Genomic DNA, 18919 nt, shown 5'->3' on the forward strand with positions numbered 1-18919 from the left:
AGATAACGCAGTGTTTAGAAGCGTGGATTCAAACCCACTTACTGGTAGCAATCGTTACAAAACACCGCAGTTGCTTTCAGTAGCAGGAGCGGTTATAAGAGTTTGTTGTTGTTTAGTAGAAAATTGACACAGTTACAGTGAAGTGAAAAACTTTGCTAAAATCTGTATAAATCATAATTTGTATATGATTGCAGTACTTTATTAGTTTTCTGCCTTCAGTTTGAATGTAGGGTAAATCATAACAAGGATATGTGCAACTTTCATATTCTTCTTTTAAAATACTGAATATTCATATATATGTATAATATTTCTTTTTGTTTTTAGGGAGATGCTAGATTGTTTCAGAAAAATTCGTGATGATCGATATTGCAGAGCCGTGATAATATCAGGTTCAGGGCAACTATTTTCAGCTGGTATGTTAGTAATTCAAAATATTTAAAAGTGTTTTTAATGTTATGCTTACGGATATTGTTACATTACTCAGGAAGCTAAACGAAGTACAAATATTAATCTTTAATTACATAACTTTAAATAATGCATCAACTTCTACTTTCCACTACAAAAATATTTATGTAGAATGTCATATTGTAATTTTCCAGTTGCAAGTAATTATGTGTCAATTCAACTGATTCTAAATGCTCATTATTTTCGTCAAACCGTTTACCTATAGGCAGTTGTTAAGCGTAATTTTTAAATGATTATATTTATGTATGTAAGATATAAAATATGAAAGAAAAAAAACTAAATTAACAATAGATCTGATAGTTTCTAATTTTAATTAAATACTTAAAAAACTTAGCGAACACTTCTTTTCTTTCCTCATACATTGATTTGAATTTGACTGTAGTAGACTTGAAAGGCTCATCCCGTTAAATATTCAAGACTTGTAACACACTTGCTTTAGTTGTTTTGAAGAAGAAACACGTTTCGATGACGCATGACGCATGCAGAAACACACGGAATGGCACACGCAGGCTTGATGTCTTGCCGACTTACTAATCTTGTAATAATTTTGGGTGGAAGATGAAACCAATTGTTTAGCAGTCGTGAGTGAAATGAAGCTAGGGAATGGCTGAAATACTGATTGTGTAGTATGGATGAAGTTTTGGAAAAACTACAAATAAATGGATAATCAAAGAAAGAATTTATTACTTGACGACTAATCTATTAAGACATAGCTTCTCGATTGGCACAACAGAATGTGTACAATCTTCAAGCCGCACCATTATGTAAAACAAATCACATTTTTAGAGAACCGAGGAAACTGTTCAGCGATTAATTATGTGCTTGCAGGGTACAAAGTAAGTGCTTATAAAGCAGATGAAGTATTTATGGGCTCAGTTCCATTGCTTCAGGTTTAAATCATGATTGGATAAAAGCTCACAGCATTGCAGATAAAAATGATGACACAAATGCTGCAGTACGGATTTTTGAAGGGGATATACGAGTATTGGTATAAAGTAAGTGTTTATAACACAGATGAAGTATTTATAGGCTCATTTCCATTGCTTTGGGTTTAAATAATGATTGGATAAAAGCTATTGCAGATAAAAATGATGACACAAATGCTGCAGCACGGATTTTTTAAGGGGAATATACGAGTATTTAAATTAAAAGGTCTGTTGTCAGTTTAGTTAGTTATTTTCTTTCATATTTTTATCTCACACATACATATATATGTATGTGATATTTTAAGGCGTAGTCGTGATGGCTGAGTGGAAAAGGCAGAAAGAAGATGTTGACAGAACTAATTTCGGCGAATCTCCATTTTTATTTTTACACATTTCAAATCATCTCTGGCAGACAAATTACATTTCAATCATAGCTGATTCGACGTAAGCATCTTAGACAAGAAAGCAAAAGAGCACAGAGTTGTTTGCATGGCAGAAGTTAGGAAAAGGAAGGCGTCATTGCTCGTGACGCAGTATTTACACTACTTAGTTGCATATGAAAAGTTAAGGTGCGATTGGTTAATTTTAGGTTTTAGTTCTCTTTTCAAGCAGTCTTATGTAATTTAGAAAGATCTCGAATTTGGGAGATAGGTAAACTTAGGGGGAGAACATAAAATTTAGAATAGTCAATTTTAAGGTCGCTAATTATTTCTTAACGTAACATCGTATTTTATTATATCTTACCTATATATGGACAAAAAGTGAGAAACTGAAAACTAGTTTTGCACAAAGACCCAAAAGAAGTGAAATTCATTACCAGTAAATCTCAAAATGCCCTATAAATATGCAAAAAAGAACTGAAGAAATGTGAAACTAAAACCTAAAAATTACAAAAAAAACTAGTAAAAAATACCAAAAGCAGAAAAAATACAAAAGAAAACAAATTAATCAAATCTGATATAACATTATCAAGAGGGGAATTCATCAGGCTTTTACAGTCCCCTTCAGCTTGAAAACCACTGCGTTTCTGTATGCAGAATTAGCTGATGAACTATTCTGAAGTATTTAATTGTAACAGTTCATTTGGAAAGTTTGAAGTCCTCCCCAACGCAACGTTAAAATTCCAATGTCAAATCAAGCAAAAGAATTTAATTAGGCATTTTTTACTGAATTTGGAATTTTTACGCTGCGTCCGGGTAGACTTCAGAATTTTCAGATGAACTGTTAGAATTAAATATTTAAGATAGCTCATCAGATAATTTTGGATACACAAACGCGGTGGTTTTCAAGTGGAAGGGGTTGTAATCGAGCCTGATGTATCCTCCTCCTCTTGGTAACATTATATCAGATTTGACTGAATTCCTTCTGTTTCTTATTTTTTTTCTGGTTTTGGTATTTTTTTTCTAATTTTTTACTTAGTTATGCAATTTTTAGTTTCACATTTTTTAAATTCTTATTTGCATATTTAAAGAGTATTTTGAAACTTATCGGTATTGGGTTTCACTTCTTTTTAGTCTTTGTGAAAAATTCGTTCTAAATGTCTTACTTTTTGTCTATATTGATCACTTTTCAGCAGCATATTGCTCGGAAATGCTTGGAATAATTATGTTTTTAAATAAAAAAAAATGTTTTGATACTATATATATGTGATGATTTAATGCGTAGGAGGAATAAGCTTGCAGTCGTCACGGCCGGGTTGAAAGCGTAGAGACGAAGATAACGAAACTGGATTTCTGTATATCACCAATATTTATTTTCGTACATATCAAATCATTTCTTAGTAGACAGGATATTTCTAGATCATAAGCAGTTACAATATTTTTTATATGCACGTTATATCATCTTAGAATCAGAACAAAGGAGGGCATAATAGCATAGAGAAGTTTACAAGGCGGAAGCTAGGGAAAGTGTAGAGTCATTAGGTTAACTGGAAGCAGAAAAGATGAAAACTATGCAACCGGCTTCGCCGGGAATCGAACCACGGACCTCTGGAATACCGGCCCAGCGTGCTACCGTTACACCACGAAGGCACGCTAGGGAAGTGGGAGAAATACCTTATAAAAGGAAAGACGTAATTAACTCGGCAGCGGTATTTATACGTAAATTAATGCAGTTGTAGAGGTAGACTATGACTGGTTAATTTTAGATTTTATATAACATGGAACAATCTCGAATTTGGGAGAACACCAAATCTAGAATAGTTAATTTTGAGGTCGCCATTTATTCTTAAAGCAGCTATCGTATTTTATTATCTCTTACATATATATATATGTAATATTGTGGTAGGCAGGCATAGGAGTGACGAAGCTTGGCATCAGAATCCGGACATTGTTATAGCTGAGTGTAAGTAAGACACCCAATGACGACTCAGAAGAATTTAACTTTATAGCTCCATATCTTTATTCACTGCAAATGGCAGATCATTATTCTTTCAGATTCTCCAAAAACTACATATCCAATAATGATTTAAATTAAAGTAAGGTTAAATTTAATCTTTCAACTTCATAACTATTCTAACAAAGAGAAGAAGAAGCGACAGAGCAAGGCAAGATTTTATGGCAGCGATGGCAGGATGCAGTCTCCTGAAAAGTGAGTGCAGTGCAGTGCAGATTTGCCTGAATAAGAAGCCACTCGGTCCTGAAAAGGACACTTTACTTCTATATGTCTCGTGAATTTTTATATCCTCGAAGACGTGAAGTTCGTAAAATCCAGTCTAAAATCCGGAAGGACGTCAATAAATGAAGCAATAATATGGCATAGGCAGGAGCAATAATCTGTGGAGAGCAATTTTCTTGAGTTTTAGTGCAGCAGGTCAAGTACGGAGGCTCAGATCCCTAGGAAACTTCAATCTTCTGTTAAAAATACAATAATGCACATAAAAATAAAATAAATATGTTAAAAACGTAGAATAATAGTAGAAAATCACAATAATATTTACAAGTCCCTTGTGTTGAATTTTTGTAAAAGAATACGACCAGAGATGGAACTGAGTAGGAGCGGTATGTAGAGGCATAAAATACCCGATTTTTCTATCACCATCCGCATGAAATTCAACTTGCTGGGCAATAGCATTCCTTAATTGCTTATTAATAATCTGTTTATTATGAAGGTACAGATGCCCATAAATTTAATTATTTAAACTTATCAAACGTTTTTCTGCAACCTCACAGTTACTGTTCATTGTGTTACAGGCCTCTTTTCACAGTAATTTAGTTTCATATCTTCCATTTTTATGCATGATAAATCCCAAATATATCTATGACATCTGCATCTGATCGTATAATTTCTGTTTCCTGAGTTATTATAATAGCTTCCAAATCACACAAATTCCGAACCCTCTCGATTTCTGGTTCTCCGTTTAGTTATAAACAATTTCTTTTAACACAATTGCAATTTCTATGATAACTTATTTCTTTACTTTGAATTATAAGCCAAACAAACTGTTCTTAATAACCAATAATTTTTCTAAGCTTATTCTTTCATATAAAATTTCTCAAATGCAATCTAATCCGATCAAAATATGTAGTTCTTTTGAAGTCTCAGTATCCGCTAATTCCCTTACCCAAAACTGTATTTCTTATCCGCTGAGAAGGAATTTCAATGTGGTCATGCGTAATCGCATCAGCTACCATCGCTTCTTTTCTAATTTTTAAAGTAGGATATGATTCTATTCTGCAAATCAAACGGAACCGCGTTATACAGCTGCTTAAGTTGGCGTTCGCTTCCAAACTCATAAATCTGGTATGTTTCACGTCAGTAACCTTCAGTCAACCCTAAGAGACTGCAGTTTTCTTTTTCATAACCGTGCTGTTACTCTTGCTTTCATTTAACCACTCCTATAATTTCCTTTACTTGATTTGTTTTACTAAATGTTTGTAATAAAACTGGCGACGATTTTCCTCCTTTCGCAATTTTGGGTACACTTCACATTTTTATTTTTCGAAGCAATGCAACGACAGCCCCGTAGTTAACTGGCGTTCCGTTTCTTTACTGTTGATTCGATTGAATTTATCGTCGGTTCAGCCTTATGGCATGTTTTAATTGATTGTGAGGTTTCTTATAAATTTTGCGTAACTGATCTTTTTCCTATCAAAATCTTGAGATATGTCAACGCCCAAATACAACATCGTCCTTGTGCTTTTAACGAATTCCTTTATTGACGACAAAGGACGTTTTCGAGTTACGTCAGATTTCTAGATGCTTCAGTCGTTGTTAAAGCAATCGCTGTTGGAATGCGCGATAGGGGGGGGGGGCTTTCGAAAGGTTTCATTTTGAGTGTACATAATTTTTATTCTGTAAATTTCGACTCGTTCGGTTATTATGAACAGAAATTTTATTTCGTTTTAAGTTTTGTGAATTTCCTAAAAAGGATGACGCTTCTCTGATTTCTACTTTCTTTCTCAAAAATTCAGCTAAGTCTTTCTGTATCAAATAACTCTTGAGATCTGCGTTCCCTATTTAATTCAAATTTAACTCTTTTGGAATATTTTTTAATATCAGCGCGGACAAAGTAGACTGCTATGAGTGCTTGCTGCAAGACCTAATGATCGAATTTGAATTTCAAATTCTCCTTAACGCTACTACGAACACATGTTTTGAAAGCATTAATCAACAAATGTGTATTCATTTGAGTTCTTATAATAAAATTTAGTCTTCCGAATTTTTCTTTGAACAATTAATTAAGTAATATTTTTTTCGTTTTTTTAACAAAACTTCCGGCATTGTTAAAAATGCGGTGCTTCTTAAAAACGTTTTCAAATAATAAAACTTCTTTACTTAAAGAAACGTTATTGTGAATAGCTACTTCGTATGAATTCCAGAAATAAAACTAAGAAATACAGTTCCCATAAAACTTCCCATATTTAATTTCGGGAATCTTAACAATATGACTTTCGTTTCGAGTTCACATCTTTGAAGCCTAGGATTGCCAAGTCTGTCGAGTTACACCAAAGGGAACTATAAAACATATTTATTATAATTCCTTTTTATTATTATTGTAACTTACTGAAAAAGAATTTTAAAATTAAACATACTGATATAAGGTATTTCTCCCGCCTTCGTGGTGTGGTGGTCTGCACGCTGGGCGCGTATTCCAGAGGTCCGTGGTTCTATTCTTGGCGAAAGCGCTGCTCATTTTTCATCTTGCCTGCTACCAAAATACCTAATATCTCTACAGTGGCGTCCGAACTAAAAAGGTGGTGGATGATGATTTTCCACACCCTTGATTTCCCGATTGGGTTCCCTAAAACCCCCAGTCGTCCTTTAAAAGGGAGAGTATATAAGGTATTTCTCCCGCCTTCCTAGCATGCCTTTGTGGTGTGGTGGTCTGCACGCTAGGCGCGTATTCCAGAGGTCCGTGGTTCGATTCCTGGCGAAGGCGTTGCTCATTTTTCATCTTGCCTGCTTCCAGAATACGTAATGTCTCTACACTGATATAGAATTTTAAAATTAATGTTGATGTGAGCAAATAGTTTCTTACAACTTCAAAAACACTCAAAAAGGTTGATTTTAGTAATTTAAGTAATCGTATATCGACAAATTAAACACAAAAGATGCATTGTTATAATAATCATTAGAAGTGAATTAAAAATTCTTAATTAAAAACATAATAAAATACAAATATTTAGGGTTTTACTTGATCTGGAACTAATAAACCCCTTCAGACATAAAGCGATTTATTGTTAGATCTGAAGAAACTCGAAATCATGATAGGGTTTTAGTAGCATTTTTTATTAAACAGAAGTGAGAACAAAAGTGCACTTTCTTGTGTCAACAATATCAGCCGCAATTCGTGGTGACAGAATTAAACAGAAACAGCAACTGGTGGTGACAGAACTAAACAGAAGCTGTCAAATTTAAGTTAACATTTGTAACAGTAGTCAAAGACTACACAATTTAGATCTTACTAGAAGCTTGTTCAGTAAGTCTACCCGAGCGGTAAAATCAACATATCAGCAGCGATATAATGTAAAGCCGAATAATTGGCAACTATCAAAGCTTGCAGGAACTAAACTTAGTGTGCACGCGCAGCCTGAAACATGCTAACTTCTAAACATACAATATTGAGCCAACTTTTACAAAAACACGAGTTTAAATACATAAAATTAAATTTTAAACTTTACAGAAGTTTCAGTTCCCATGGACAGAACTTCATGTCATCAGTATTTTTAGTTTGATCTTCCAGGTTTGTGGGAGAAAAAAATATTTTAGAAAACATATAAGGTATTTCTCCCACTTTCCTAGCGTTCCTTCGTGGTGTAGTGGTTCTGCACTCTGGGCCGGTATTCCAGAGGTCCGTGGTTGGATTCCTGGCGAAGGCATTGCTAATTTTTCATCTTCTCTGCTTCCAAAAATATACCTAATGTCTCTCAAGTGGCGCCCGAACTAAAAGGGAGTTGGACGAGGTTTCTCCACATCCAGGATTTGGCGATTGGGTCCCCTGGAAACCCCAGTTTCCCTTTAAAAACGTGAGTATATAAGGTATTTCTCCCACTTTCCTAGCGTGCCTTCGTGGTGTAGTGGTTCTGCACGCTGGGCCGGTATTCCAGAGATCCGTGGTTCGATTCCCGGCGAAGGCGTTGCTAATTTTTCACCTTTTCTGCTTCCGAAAATATACCTAATGTCTCTACAAACATATCTTTAAAATTTCATCAAAACCTTTCTTACACTTTGCAGTTTCTTTACAATCAATTTCTCACCCCTGCTTTCCAGCATTTTATTGTATGCAAGCGCATGTGAAAATGTACGGAGTTTTTCGCGAACTACCTCCTAACCGAAATCCTCCATGTTAATAACTTAGTCACACTAGACCTCAATGAGCGCCTATTCATGGATCTAATGTTTTAGGCTTAAATTTCATTAAAACTTTCGTATTGGCTAGATAGCCTAACTTTTAACAACTTACATTCACTATGCTAGCATTTACTTTAACTTGTTATTACTTTGCTAGCTTAAAATTTATCATTCACAACATCAGAGCGTTTAAGTTTTACAAAACAATTAACAGAACACTTTACTTTCACACAACAATTAACAAATATACATTATGAAAAAGATTTAAAATTTCCTTTACATTCAAAAGAATACTCATTCTGCCCTTTACTCTACAAATGTGCCAAAATTTTCTCAAAACAGCCTCTTCGACTAAAATCACAGTATCATGTTTATGCTAAAAACTTAAAATTTTTCAGATAAATACATAACTAAATTAAAAAGCTTCTTGTTGCATAAAATCTAAGATATCCTCGCTTGAGGCAAAATATAAACAGCAACTGTTATACTTAAGGGCGATATTCATGCAGTCTCTTCTGGAGAAATTCCTGCCAGAAAGGGAAAGTTAGTTGTGTGAAGAATTTGTTTTCTGCGACTATGATTCCGCGGTTCATCCGTTGATATTTTGAGCTTCTAGGCTTTGACTATAATTCGTCTGGACTTCCTCTGGGGCTGCGGGCATTCTTCTGTCGTCGGCCGCTTACTTAAGCCTTTCTGGGTTCTTTTGAATTTCCACTGGACCATAATCCATCGGTGGTTTTCCGCGTAAATTCTGGCTTGTCTGCCCCGACGTTTTCCCGTTAATCTAAGGCTCCTGTTAATGTAACGGGTTTTGTACATCATATGGTCCCCCTAGAGCAATAAAACTAATTAGAAAAATGTCATTATGCTTTAGGGAGTTAAATTCGAAATGTTCCATGCATCACACGTCCAAGATGTTGTTGTTGACTTAGACTGCTGACTATTATAGAAAAAAAAACTTGTTGACTTAGATTGCTGACTTTCTAGTGTTCTGTAAAATAATTATAAAATATTGTTATTAAAGGTTTTCCTTGAAACTCCCATATCGATAGATTATGAAGGGGGACCAGAGTCAAAAGCAACACTCACGTCGAACGAGATTGCGACCTCGGGTTCTCGTTTTTGATCGTTTCTTATGTAACTGATAATGATTCTTATGTAACTATATCGTAATGCTCTGTGCTTTGGCGGGAGAGTAAAACCATGTGGATTATAAGATAAAACATATATGTTTTATCGTATAATCCACATGGTTTTACTGTAGTCTGTAAATATCAAATAAATAATAAACAAAAACTGTAGTCTTTTTAATATCAGTTTACTTAAAATTTTCCCTAGGATCTTCAAAAGGCATATTAATATATAGCTACTAATCTTCTTCTTTGGAATCAAAACTAATTTAGCAGTTTCTCAAGTCCCCCAAAAATATTGTAATTAAAACACATATTATACAATAAATTAAAAAAAAAAAGCCTTGAATAATTTTCATATAAAACCGTTTTAGTTTTCAAGAGTTCCAGGGACCATGATGAAATAGTATTATTTGTTTTTTCTTCTTTTTCAACCTCTTGTTCACACTGCGGGTTAATTCTACATCACATTTCGTGATCAGTCCATCTAATCCTTGTGTATTCGATATATTTTGTAATTATCCCACATTGCACCTTTTAGACCAAGGTTGGTAAAATCCAAAATTTTCACTGCATGGTTCTTGCATGCAGGTTATACCCTGAATGTTTGCAATGATTGAAGTAACAACACCTGCGGCTTAATAGCCGATAAAATCAGTTTTTAAATTTGCAGCTATTGTGGCTGCCCTCCCCCTTTTGTATGGACTACTCTCCAGTGTCGATTTGTATGGACAAGGGTGCCATTAATACAGTATTGTTCTTGTATAAGGATAATGACAGGAGTACATGCTAGTATTTTATCTATCGAAGAGAGCTTAACGACGGCGGCTTGATAAATTACTACGGCGGCTTAATTAAGATTTATACTTAAAATGATCATTACAATCAGTGAAAGTCCAATCATATATAAAGAAACAGCAAAATTTTCAAAGTTAAAATCAATAAAATCCTACAAACCTTTTAGTTAGTAAAATCCTATTTATGTGATATAATCCTGTATATACGATAAAATCAACAAGTCTTGTCTTCAAATAAAAACACTATTACGTCGTCTGCAAAGGACCAGACAGATAAAAAGCCCAATTAAAACAGTCAGAAGTAAAAACAATATCAAATACAAAATGTCTGGGCCGTAGTGCCGTAACAGAATCGATTTAAACTTAGAAATGCTCAAATATGTAAGTGGTCTTTAATGAATTGAATTTCGTCGGGTTAGACATTGCAGTCGCGAAATAACTTTTTATGGTTCTCTTTACAACTTACGCAGCACTGCCTTTCTTTTCGACAAACCTTCCTTTGATGTTGTAGCGAGCACAGTCTACATACGACTTCGTTTTTACAGCTGTGCGTATTATACTTTTCACTAATTCAAGATCAGTTTTGAAAACATGACTGTGTTCTATCAGATTCTTTAAGATCAACAATTTTCTCGTCTTCTGGAAACGTTTATTTCATAACTTTGAAAATTTCAAACCTTTATAAAAGATACATTTTTGAATGTTAAAATTTAAAAGTTCCATGAAAGAATGTAATATTGCATACCCCAATAAAATTAAGAAAATTATCTCTTATAATGAAATGCCGAGAAAAACGTTTATAAACTTGTAAAATTGAAAACATTAAAATAACGCTGTAAAATCATAACCTCGAAACTACTTTCCCTGCAATGCCGAATTAAGAGGCAGTTCTCTGTTACAATATAGCGTAATTTTAAAAAACAAATACAGAAAATTGCCCAGTTTATATTTTTGTATCATTATTTTAAAGGAGGGCGAAGAGTGTGTTTTGTTATCTTTGTAAAATTGAAAATTTTGCAACCAATACATTTTTAGATGATTAAGTTTTAAAATCACAAACGTCAAGTTGTCGAAAAATTTAGAGTTTCGAAAATTCGACAAGAAAACAGAAAGGACATTAAAAACGTAATACAAATTTCATTTAAAAGATTTTTTTCCCTCTCTATCTAATGGTGCAAACCGTAAGTTTCTCAGATTGTTTAGTTTGTTCGTTAAACGAAGATATGTGCGAAAAATCGTTTAAACATTAAATTCAAAAAATTTAAATCGAACTTTGAAACAGTCCTTTCACCACATTACATTGTTAATCCACAAACAGTGTGTGTAAAAAATTGAATTCGATAGCTTATCAGGAAGTAAGTTAAAAATCGACGACAAACTTCCGACCATAGCGACAAACATTATGAGTGAGCTAAATAAAAGTTCCTAAAAATGGCGAAAGATAAAACAGCATTATTTGTTAACTTTGTAGCTGACCTCAAGAAATTATTAATTGCTGATAAGTCGTTAATGTTTTTGAGCAAAATATGGAACGCTTTGTATAAAATGTTGTTTTAGCATGATGAACATTCTTCTGATTGGCCCTTTTCCTCTACAGGGACCTTATAAAACGTTAAATTTTATATTTCCTAAGTACAACTGATCGAATTCATTCTCTACATACGGTATAAGAACAATTGTGTGCTTCTTGTGATGGAGAGTAGTTGCGATAAACTCAGCGATTCTCGCAAACTGAAAAGACTTATCTCATCTCGAAAGCCATAGATAAGTCTTTTCGAAACTTAAACTCTTCACTGGATAAAAAGCCAATGTACGGTTTCGTTGGATGTAGAATGGGCTGCTGATAAATTTAAACTAACAGTAAGCTGAAAGGCTTATGACCCCCAGGTTTGCTATAGTTCTTGTTAAGCTTAGATAGTAGGGCAATCTTGGTGTTTTCCATGACGCAAGGAAATAGTTCATTGTGAGGCATGCGTTTAAAATATTGATGAATTCAATAATTCTGTGATAATATTCTTTAGCGCCCCACCAGCGGCCGAGCGGTAAAAGCCGCTGAACACTGGTAGTTCGGTCCGGGGTTCGAGTCCCGGCGAACGGGCTGGCTGCATGGACGTTTTGGTGGTTTTTTCCATGTGTAACGTGGCTACGAGCCAGTTTCCCTTAAAAAGACCTCCACGGGGCATCCCTCCCTTTCCGTGTAGTGCCTAAGGACGGAGCACGTAATAAGCACAAAAAAAAAAAAAAAAAAAAAAAAATCTTTAGCAGATTGTGGATCGTATTATTTGTCTCGTCTATTCCACAGGCTTTTTGGGAACTGATCATGGAAATAATTTTAGCTTCAGAAGTAAGAATTATCACATGAATATCTGTTGGAGCCTGTAGCCAATAAAACGCTTTAGAATCAACTGAATTATTTCGTGATAGATTTTATTTAGCCTTGTAGTGGAGTTCCCAATAGCTGAGTCAATATCACTTTGATTCGAGAGTTTGTAGCATTTGGGAGGGCAGTAAAGAATGATATTGAGGTAGAGTCTGTACTGAATGATGACTTTGAATTTTGGATTATTGTTCTAATTTGGCTATGACTGAAAAATGGTTGGAGCTGGGATCTTAATGAAGCGTGTGCCAGGACTATGGAATTATTCATATTTGTGAGCGTTATATCAGAATGTCCGGTGTACGATCTGGAATAAGGGGCGTATAAGTTGGCTTCCCTGGAGCATAGATGCAGATAGGATTATTGAGGATGTAGTGGTTTGAATTTTACTTTTACTGTAGGCAGCATCTCCTGTCAAAATGCTTAGCATTTAGATTCACTCAGAATAATAGGAGAGCAATCTGGCAATAATAATGCAATGATATTATCTATCAACTTGTTACCTGGAAGTGTTGTCGATCGGTGTAGTAAAATGTCACCAAAATTTAGAAGGGTGACTGAAATGATCACAACTTCATAACCCTTGCTATTATCCTAACACGGCAGAAAGAGAGAACACAACTGACCAAAGTTACTACTGCGGCGCCCCTGTGTGTAAGGCGGTCACAGTGGTATGACTGGAAATTTATGATCTTAAGATTGTCACTCGGTTCAACGTGGGTCTCCATGATCTGACTAATATCAATATTATTATCAAGGATAAATTCTTGAAGTTCATCTTTCTTGTTCACGAATATGCAGGTATTCCAAATGGCCATAAAAAGTGGAGAACACTTGAGATGGGAATTAGCTATTATTGGGATCTGGTGTCACAGTTATTCTAGTGCATTAACTATTTGTTAAATTTGAATAATTTGAGCTACTTCTTGAATACTAGATGAGTTGATATAAGATTTCAGGTCCCTGAAAAATTTCTTGATGTCATCAACAAGATTGTTAATAAAAGTAGCTCCTGCGTCCTCGTCAGTTTTGTGTGAGTTTATGAATGCTGCCCTTCAGTATAGCTTCCCATCCTTCTTTTAAACGCCTACAGACGTCTGTTGTTAACACTCCTTTAATATGCCACATGACTAATTTTTTGCCCGATGTACTTATTTTCAAACACATCTGCATATAATATCAATGAAATAAGTATCTCTTAGGGGAAAAATCAGTACTGGTATATGTTTAAACAACCAGGAGTTTTTCATAAAAAAATCTTTCTTTTTCTTTCATTTTATTCAAATGACGAGTTTCATGTTACCTGATAAAAAGAAAGTTGTAATGATGTAGAGTCATTAGGAGTTTTTAAGTAGGAAACACGCAAAATGAGCAATGCCCTCGCCGGGACTCAAACCTAGACCTCTCGAATACGCGCCGAGTGTGCTACCGTTACACCATAAAGGCATGCAGAAAGTAGGGAGAAAATATCCCTCTTTTCCCCTTTTTCATCTTCCTCAGTTCTTTTATGTGGTACTTTTATATTAGCTTATATAGGGGAAAATCGTTATTTTTATCGTTTAGCCAGGAAAATTCGTTGTTTTTATCTTTTGAAAATGTCACTATATGCTGTTTTCCGATTTCAGTTTAAATAGTGTATCCGATTATTTATTTTTGCGTCTACGTTTTTAGCTGAAGCTCTTCTTAACACGTTACTAGAAATGTAGATGGTGTGTTTATGTATGTTTATTGATTTCGTACATAATTATGTGATGCTAAATACTTCTTTAGTTTCATATACCATTTCTAATAAAAAGAGTAAAAATACGCATGTTGAGTAGTCTTTAAAAACTGAAAATAATGAAAAATAGTGTGCACATTACCACGTCTTATGTCAGTTTTTAATCATACGGTGAATATTATGTTTGCTGTAGCTCAGATTTGTATTGCTCATCATCGAGCACCAGGTAGGATAGTTGCAACAAAGTGATAAAGTCTGTTTTGAATATTGTTACAGTATTATTCACATTTATTTTAACATATTCTTTATATACTGCAATTTGTATCTTTACTGTAGGTATTCATTATCATAATTGGTTATTAATGTACTGCTTAGTACAATATTTAGTATAACTTCCGGAGGATTACCTGAAACAAATATTGCAAGCCAACATAAACTTGAAATCCATATTCTGTTCATTGATATTTTTAAATGTTGAATAGCCATTAATTTTAATTCATATTAATTTATATAATTAATCATTTATATGAACAATTAACTTAGTATTTTAAGGCACAGTTAGTGTGAATCTGTAGTTGATTGGTAAGCTAAGATAAAGAAGATACCGTAGTTTTTATTTATTTTTATTTCATGACATTTTAATAGAGTATATTTGATTTTTATGCCGTCCATATAGATATACTTATGTATAAATTTACTTTTTGTATAATAGGTTTGGATTACTCTGATATGCAAGATCTTACTTCGCAAGTAGCAGGAAAGGGAGATGTTGCAAGAAAAGCAAAATTTTTGTTGTCTCTCATTGCTAAGTACCAGGAATCTTTCAATGCTGTTGAGAATGTTAGTTTCTCTCCTCTAAAATGTTAAAAAAGCTCAAAACTCCTTTATGCATAGTATGTGTAATATAAAGCATGATAAAATTGCAATATTTTTATCATGTAATCTCTTTTTATGATTAAGGTAATTAAATATAAATGCTACTCTTCTCCAATTCTATGTTTCTTATATATTTCTGCATATGTATGAAAATTTTCTTAATATTGCTGCTTTTTCACGTATGGTAGTACACATGCATATGCTTGATAACTTTGTGAAATATCTGTTCTAGTAAAATGATTCTGATATCGTAGTTGGTAGTGGTTAGCTTAATTTGTGTCTATAATGTTCTCAAATACATCAGGAAAAGTTTGTTTAATTATTTACGATAGGAATTCTTGTCATCTGTAAGAAATGTTTGATAAAACATGGGAACATCACTTTTTGCAATTTAAATACACAAGGTATACTTTACTGTCCGGCCGCTAGCGAGCCCATGCTAAAGGAAATCATTGAATAGAATAAGTGAGGGTGTCAAAAAATTAATTTTTGAAAGAATTTAAAGAGACTTCTTTCTGCAGCAATGACTAATCAATTTAAGTATACAAATATTCGAAAAAAGGCCGCTACAAGTATTATTTTCTTAAATATCATGGCTTACATTCGGCCTGAGTCTACCAGAGATGTGCTTCAGTACTTCTCAGGCATTTAGTAAAATCGTAATTCCAGCTGGAGCCCCAAATAAAATGAACGGTTTTTTAATATTATTTAATTATTTGTTTTTAATTTAATTCAATTTATTACTTATTTCGTTATATTTTATTTAATTTAGTGTTCATTATTTATTTTTTTTTACTTATTTAATTTCTTTTATCTTTCCTGACGGCTTTGTATAGGGCTCTGGCAGCTAATTAAACCTGTTAAATATTGACTTAGCTTTTGAGAATAGAAGGAGTTTGCAAATATAAAATTTAACTTTATGTGTGGCTCTTGTAGAGTGACAAGTACAGTTAGTAAAGCTTTCATCATGCTTTCATAATGTAACTATAAAAAGTTCCATACCTTTATGCACAAAATTTGTAGATATATCAGTATTTATTAGTTCTATAGAGTTGGATACAGAATTAATAAGAAGTGCTCTTTTACCCAATGTGAAAGCATTAATCGCCAAAATGGTTTAGTTTCTTATTAAATCTTGCGCAGATTTGTTTGGCTCAAAATTGCTTTTTAATAGGCTCTAAAGCATTGTCTAAAACAGTAAATTCGTTTTCTAATATCTCTGTTTGTTTTGCGCATAAAGGACTAGCCTTTTTTTTTAATGTAGTTAACTTACTAAATCACTGCGATATTGTTGATGAATACCAACAATATAAATAACTATATTTTATGTTTACAGAAGCTTTCTACTCCCAAGTGCTCAAACTATTGTCATAAAATTAGCTGTTTTTAGATAATTGTTTTATTCCTGTAATTGTGTCAGTAATTTAAGGGAGAAAACTTTAGATGAGTTCCCCCGCCCATTAAATATCGTAAATTTTCCTTTAAATGTTGAAAAATGACATGGATCTAGGATTAATATTTAAAAGAAAAAAAATTGCGGTCACTTCATTGGAACACTCTGTGTAACTATGGTTGAACTGTTATGATTTTGCATAAATAAGCAATTTTACTGAATTTTTTTTCAATACAAATGCTGAACAATAGTTTTGCATTAAAGTGATTGGATACTTACTACTATAGTTTCTCATTTCTCATACAGTAATTAATAATTAAAGTACTGTTATGCTTTTAGAACACTAGGAACTGTGAGGTGACTCTCGCTGTATCTGCCATTGTGTGTTCTAAATGACTTCTAAGCTACATTCAACATTCATAAAATAAGCCACATTTCTTAGCACTGAAAAAAATTCAGCTTGAGTGAGGGTCCCAAAACATTTTTAGTTTCTTAGTTTCTATTTGACTCATGCTTTTTTCTCTGAGACTGCTGACTATATTTAAATATTATGCATTAGCTGATTTTTAGAACGGTCTTTGCTGTTATACTTTTGGAACTCCTAAATAATTATTAAAAATAGGTATCATTTAAAGTATTATTATTATTATTCCCCTGCTGTACAAAATATTTGTTTCTGTGACTTGGCATTTGCATTTCTGCTGTAAACACTTTCTATTGAAAATAACCGCATTATATACGTTCAGATTTGCTTTGCTTACGATTTTAACAGTTTTGATTGATTGAAAAGTCGCTCATATGAGTTTTCTTATTCTTCATTAAGAGAACGATAAATAATAAAGAATTTTTATAACGTCTTGAATAATTAGAGGCACAGCTATAATGATTGAATTACTTAATATTTGCTGATTTTTTAAATTTTTTGTGTAAGCGTAGGAGGTGTTGTTGCATAAAATCATCTTTATTAAAAGCTAAATAAAACTGTTAAGCTTTGTAAAATTTGAAACTAAAAATAAAAATTTAACAAGGATGTTTCCTGGTCTCTGGACTTTAGTAGAATTCTCAAGTCACATTTTAGAAAGTTACATTTTAGAAATACAATACGGAGTTCAAAATTTCGATTTCCAGTATTCGGAATGATCTAATATACGGTCATTCGGACCTCCAATCAGAGAAATATAAATGATTAATTAAAAATAATGAACCCTCCCTTCTATTCAGTCTACGAATGGAGAATATAGTACTTAATAAATAGAAGCCGGTTTGCCGTAAATACGATTTTTCCCCCCATCCGAGATTTTTGGATGTCAGTATCAAGCACCTGCTGGCTAGGGACAGGCATCGTAGGTACAGGTGGAATATAGTAACAGGTGCAAGTAAATGCTAGGCCAGCACCTTTGTAGTAGCACAGGTGATTGAAGTATTGCTAAACCAAGCTAATTGTTGAGTTTCCGTACGAATTTTGAGGGAGAACTCTCCGCGGCCGATTTGAGAGTCTCTCACCCTTCTTGTCCTACCAACAACCTCTTGAGAAGATTTTCGGCTCGCCGTGTATTTTGAACACTTTCTTCCCATATGTATGGGTGAATATTTTCTTCCCATATATTTCTCCCCACTAGGTGCTTACAAACATCCATGCGCTCCGTGGGATTCGAGCCCGGACCCATTGGTACGGCAGTCAGCGTCACTTAGCACTATACCGAATCGGCGGCCATAGCCAAGTAACAGTGTATTGATTGATGTTGTCTTTGATCTTGGCCAGGAGAACACTTTCAACCCTTGAATGGTTGTATTTAGGAGGGGCCAGCACTACGCATTTTGTTGTCTGGTGCATTCTCTTCTGTTTCTAAATTCTGCTGCCCCGTACTTCCCTAAATTCTAAAAAAAAAATTGCTGCCGCTAAATTCTGCTGCCCAGTGCTCCTGAATTCTAAAAATTTTGGCATCCCTGATATCTGCCGTTCAGTGTTTTTCTAAATTTAATTTTTTTTTTTTTTTTTTTTTTTTTTTTTTTTTTTTTTTTGCCGCGCCGTTCTTGTTGAACAGATAGTGTTCTTCTATCTGATCTGAATAATCGAAGCCATTGTGTAACCATGTCTATATGTCATCTTACTAGATTTAAACTGATGATGTAAAATTCGGAAATTTCCAAAATCTGGAATCGTCGAAAAGCCGACGATTCCGCTTCTCGGACTTTGTACTGTATATATATCAATATACATTAATATTATAACTAAATCATTCATTTAACTCATTAAAAGTTTCTTAAACATTTTATACTTAAAATGGAGTATTATATGTTATGTAAAAATGAATCGGTAAAATTTAAGAAAATTTCTGTGATCAATTTTGGGTTGAAAATTTGAAAATTTTTCAAATGAAATGAGCTAATGAAATTTAAAGGTGAGTTTATGCCCACTTGAAATTATAATAAAGATCTTGAG

At 33.7% G+C, this 18919-nt stretch overlaps 1 protein-coding gene across 1 annotated transcript in view; it reads left to right on the top strand.

Annotated features, from left to right (window-relative positions):
- Positions 1-18919, top strand: part of LOC118188069 (delta(3,5)-Delta(2,4)-dienoyl-CoA isomerase, mitochondrial-like) — a 199997-nt gene that overhangs the window by 168392 nt on the left and 12686 nt on the right. Inside the window, exons 3-4 of the mRNA XM_085809909.1 lie at positions 325-413; positions 14920-15047. Of these exons, the coding sequence (XP_085666035.1) occupies positions 325-413; positions 14920-15047 (217 nt within the window). The remainder of the gene's footprint in view (positions 1-324; positions 414-14919; positions 15048-18919) is intronic.

The sequence above is a fragment of the Stegodyphus dumicola genome, chromosome X2 (assembly GCF_044657685.1).
Source record: "Stegodyphus dumicola isolate Sdum_Otavi_A_Nest chromosome X2, ASM4465768v1".
Classification (NCBI taxonomy): Eukaryota; Metazoa; Arthropoda; class Arachnida; order Araneae; family Eresidae; genus Stegodyphus; species Stegodyphus dumicola.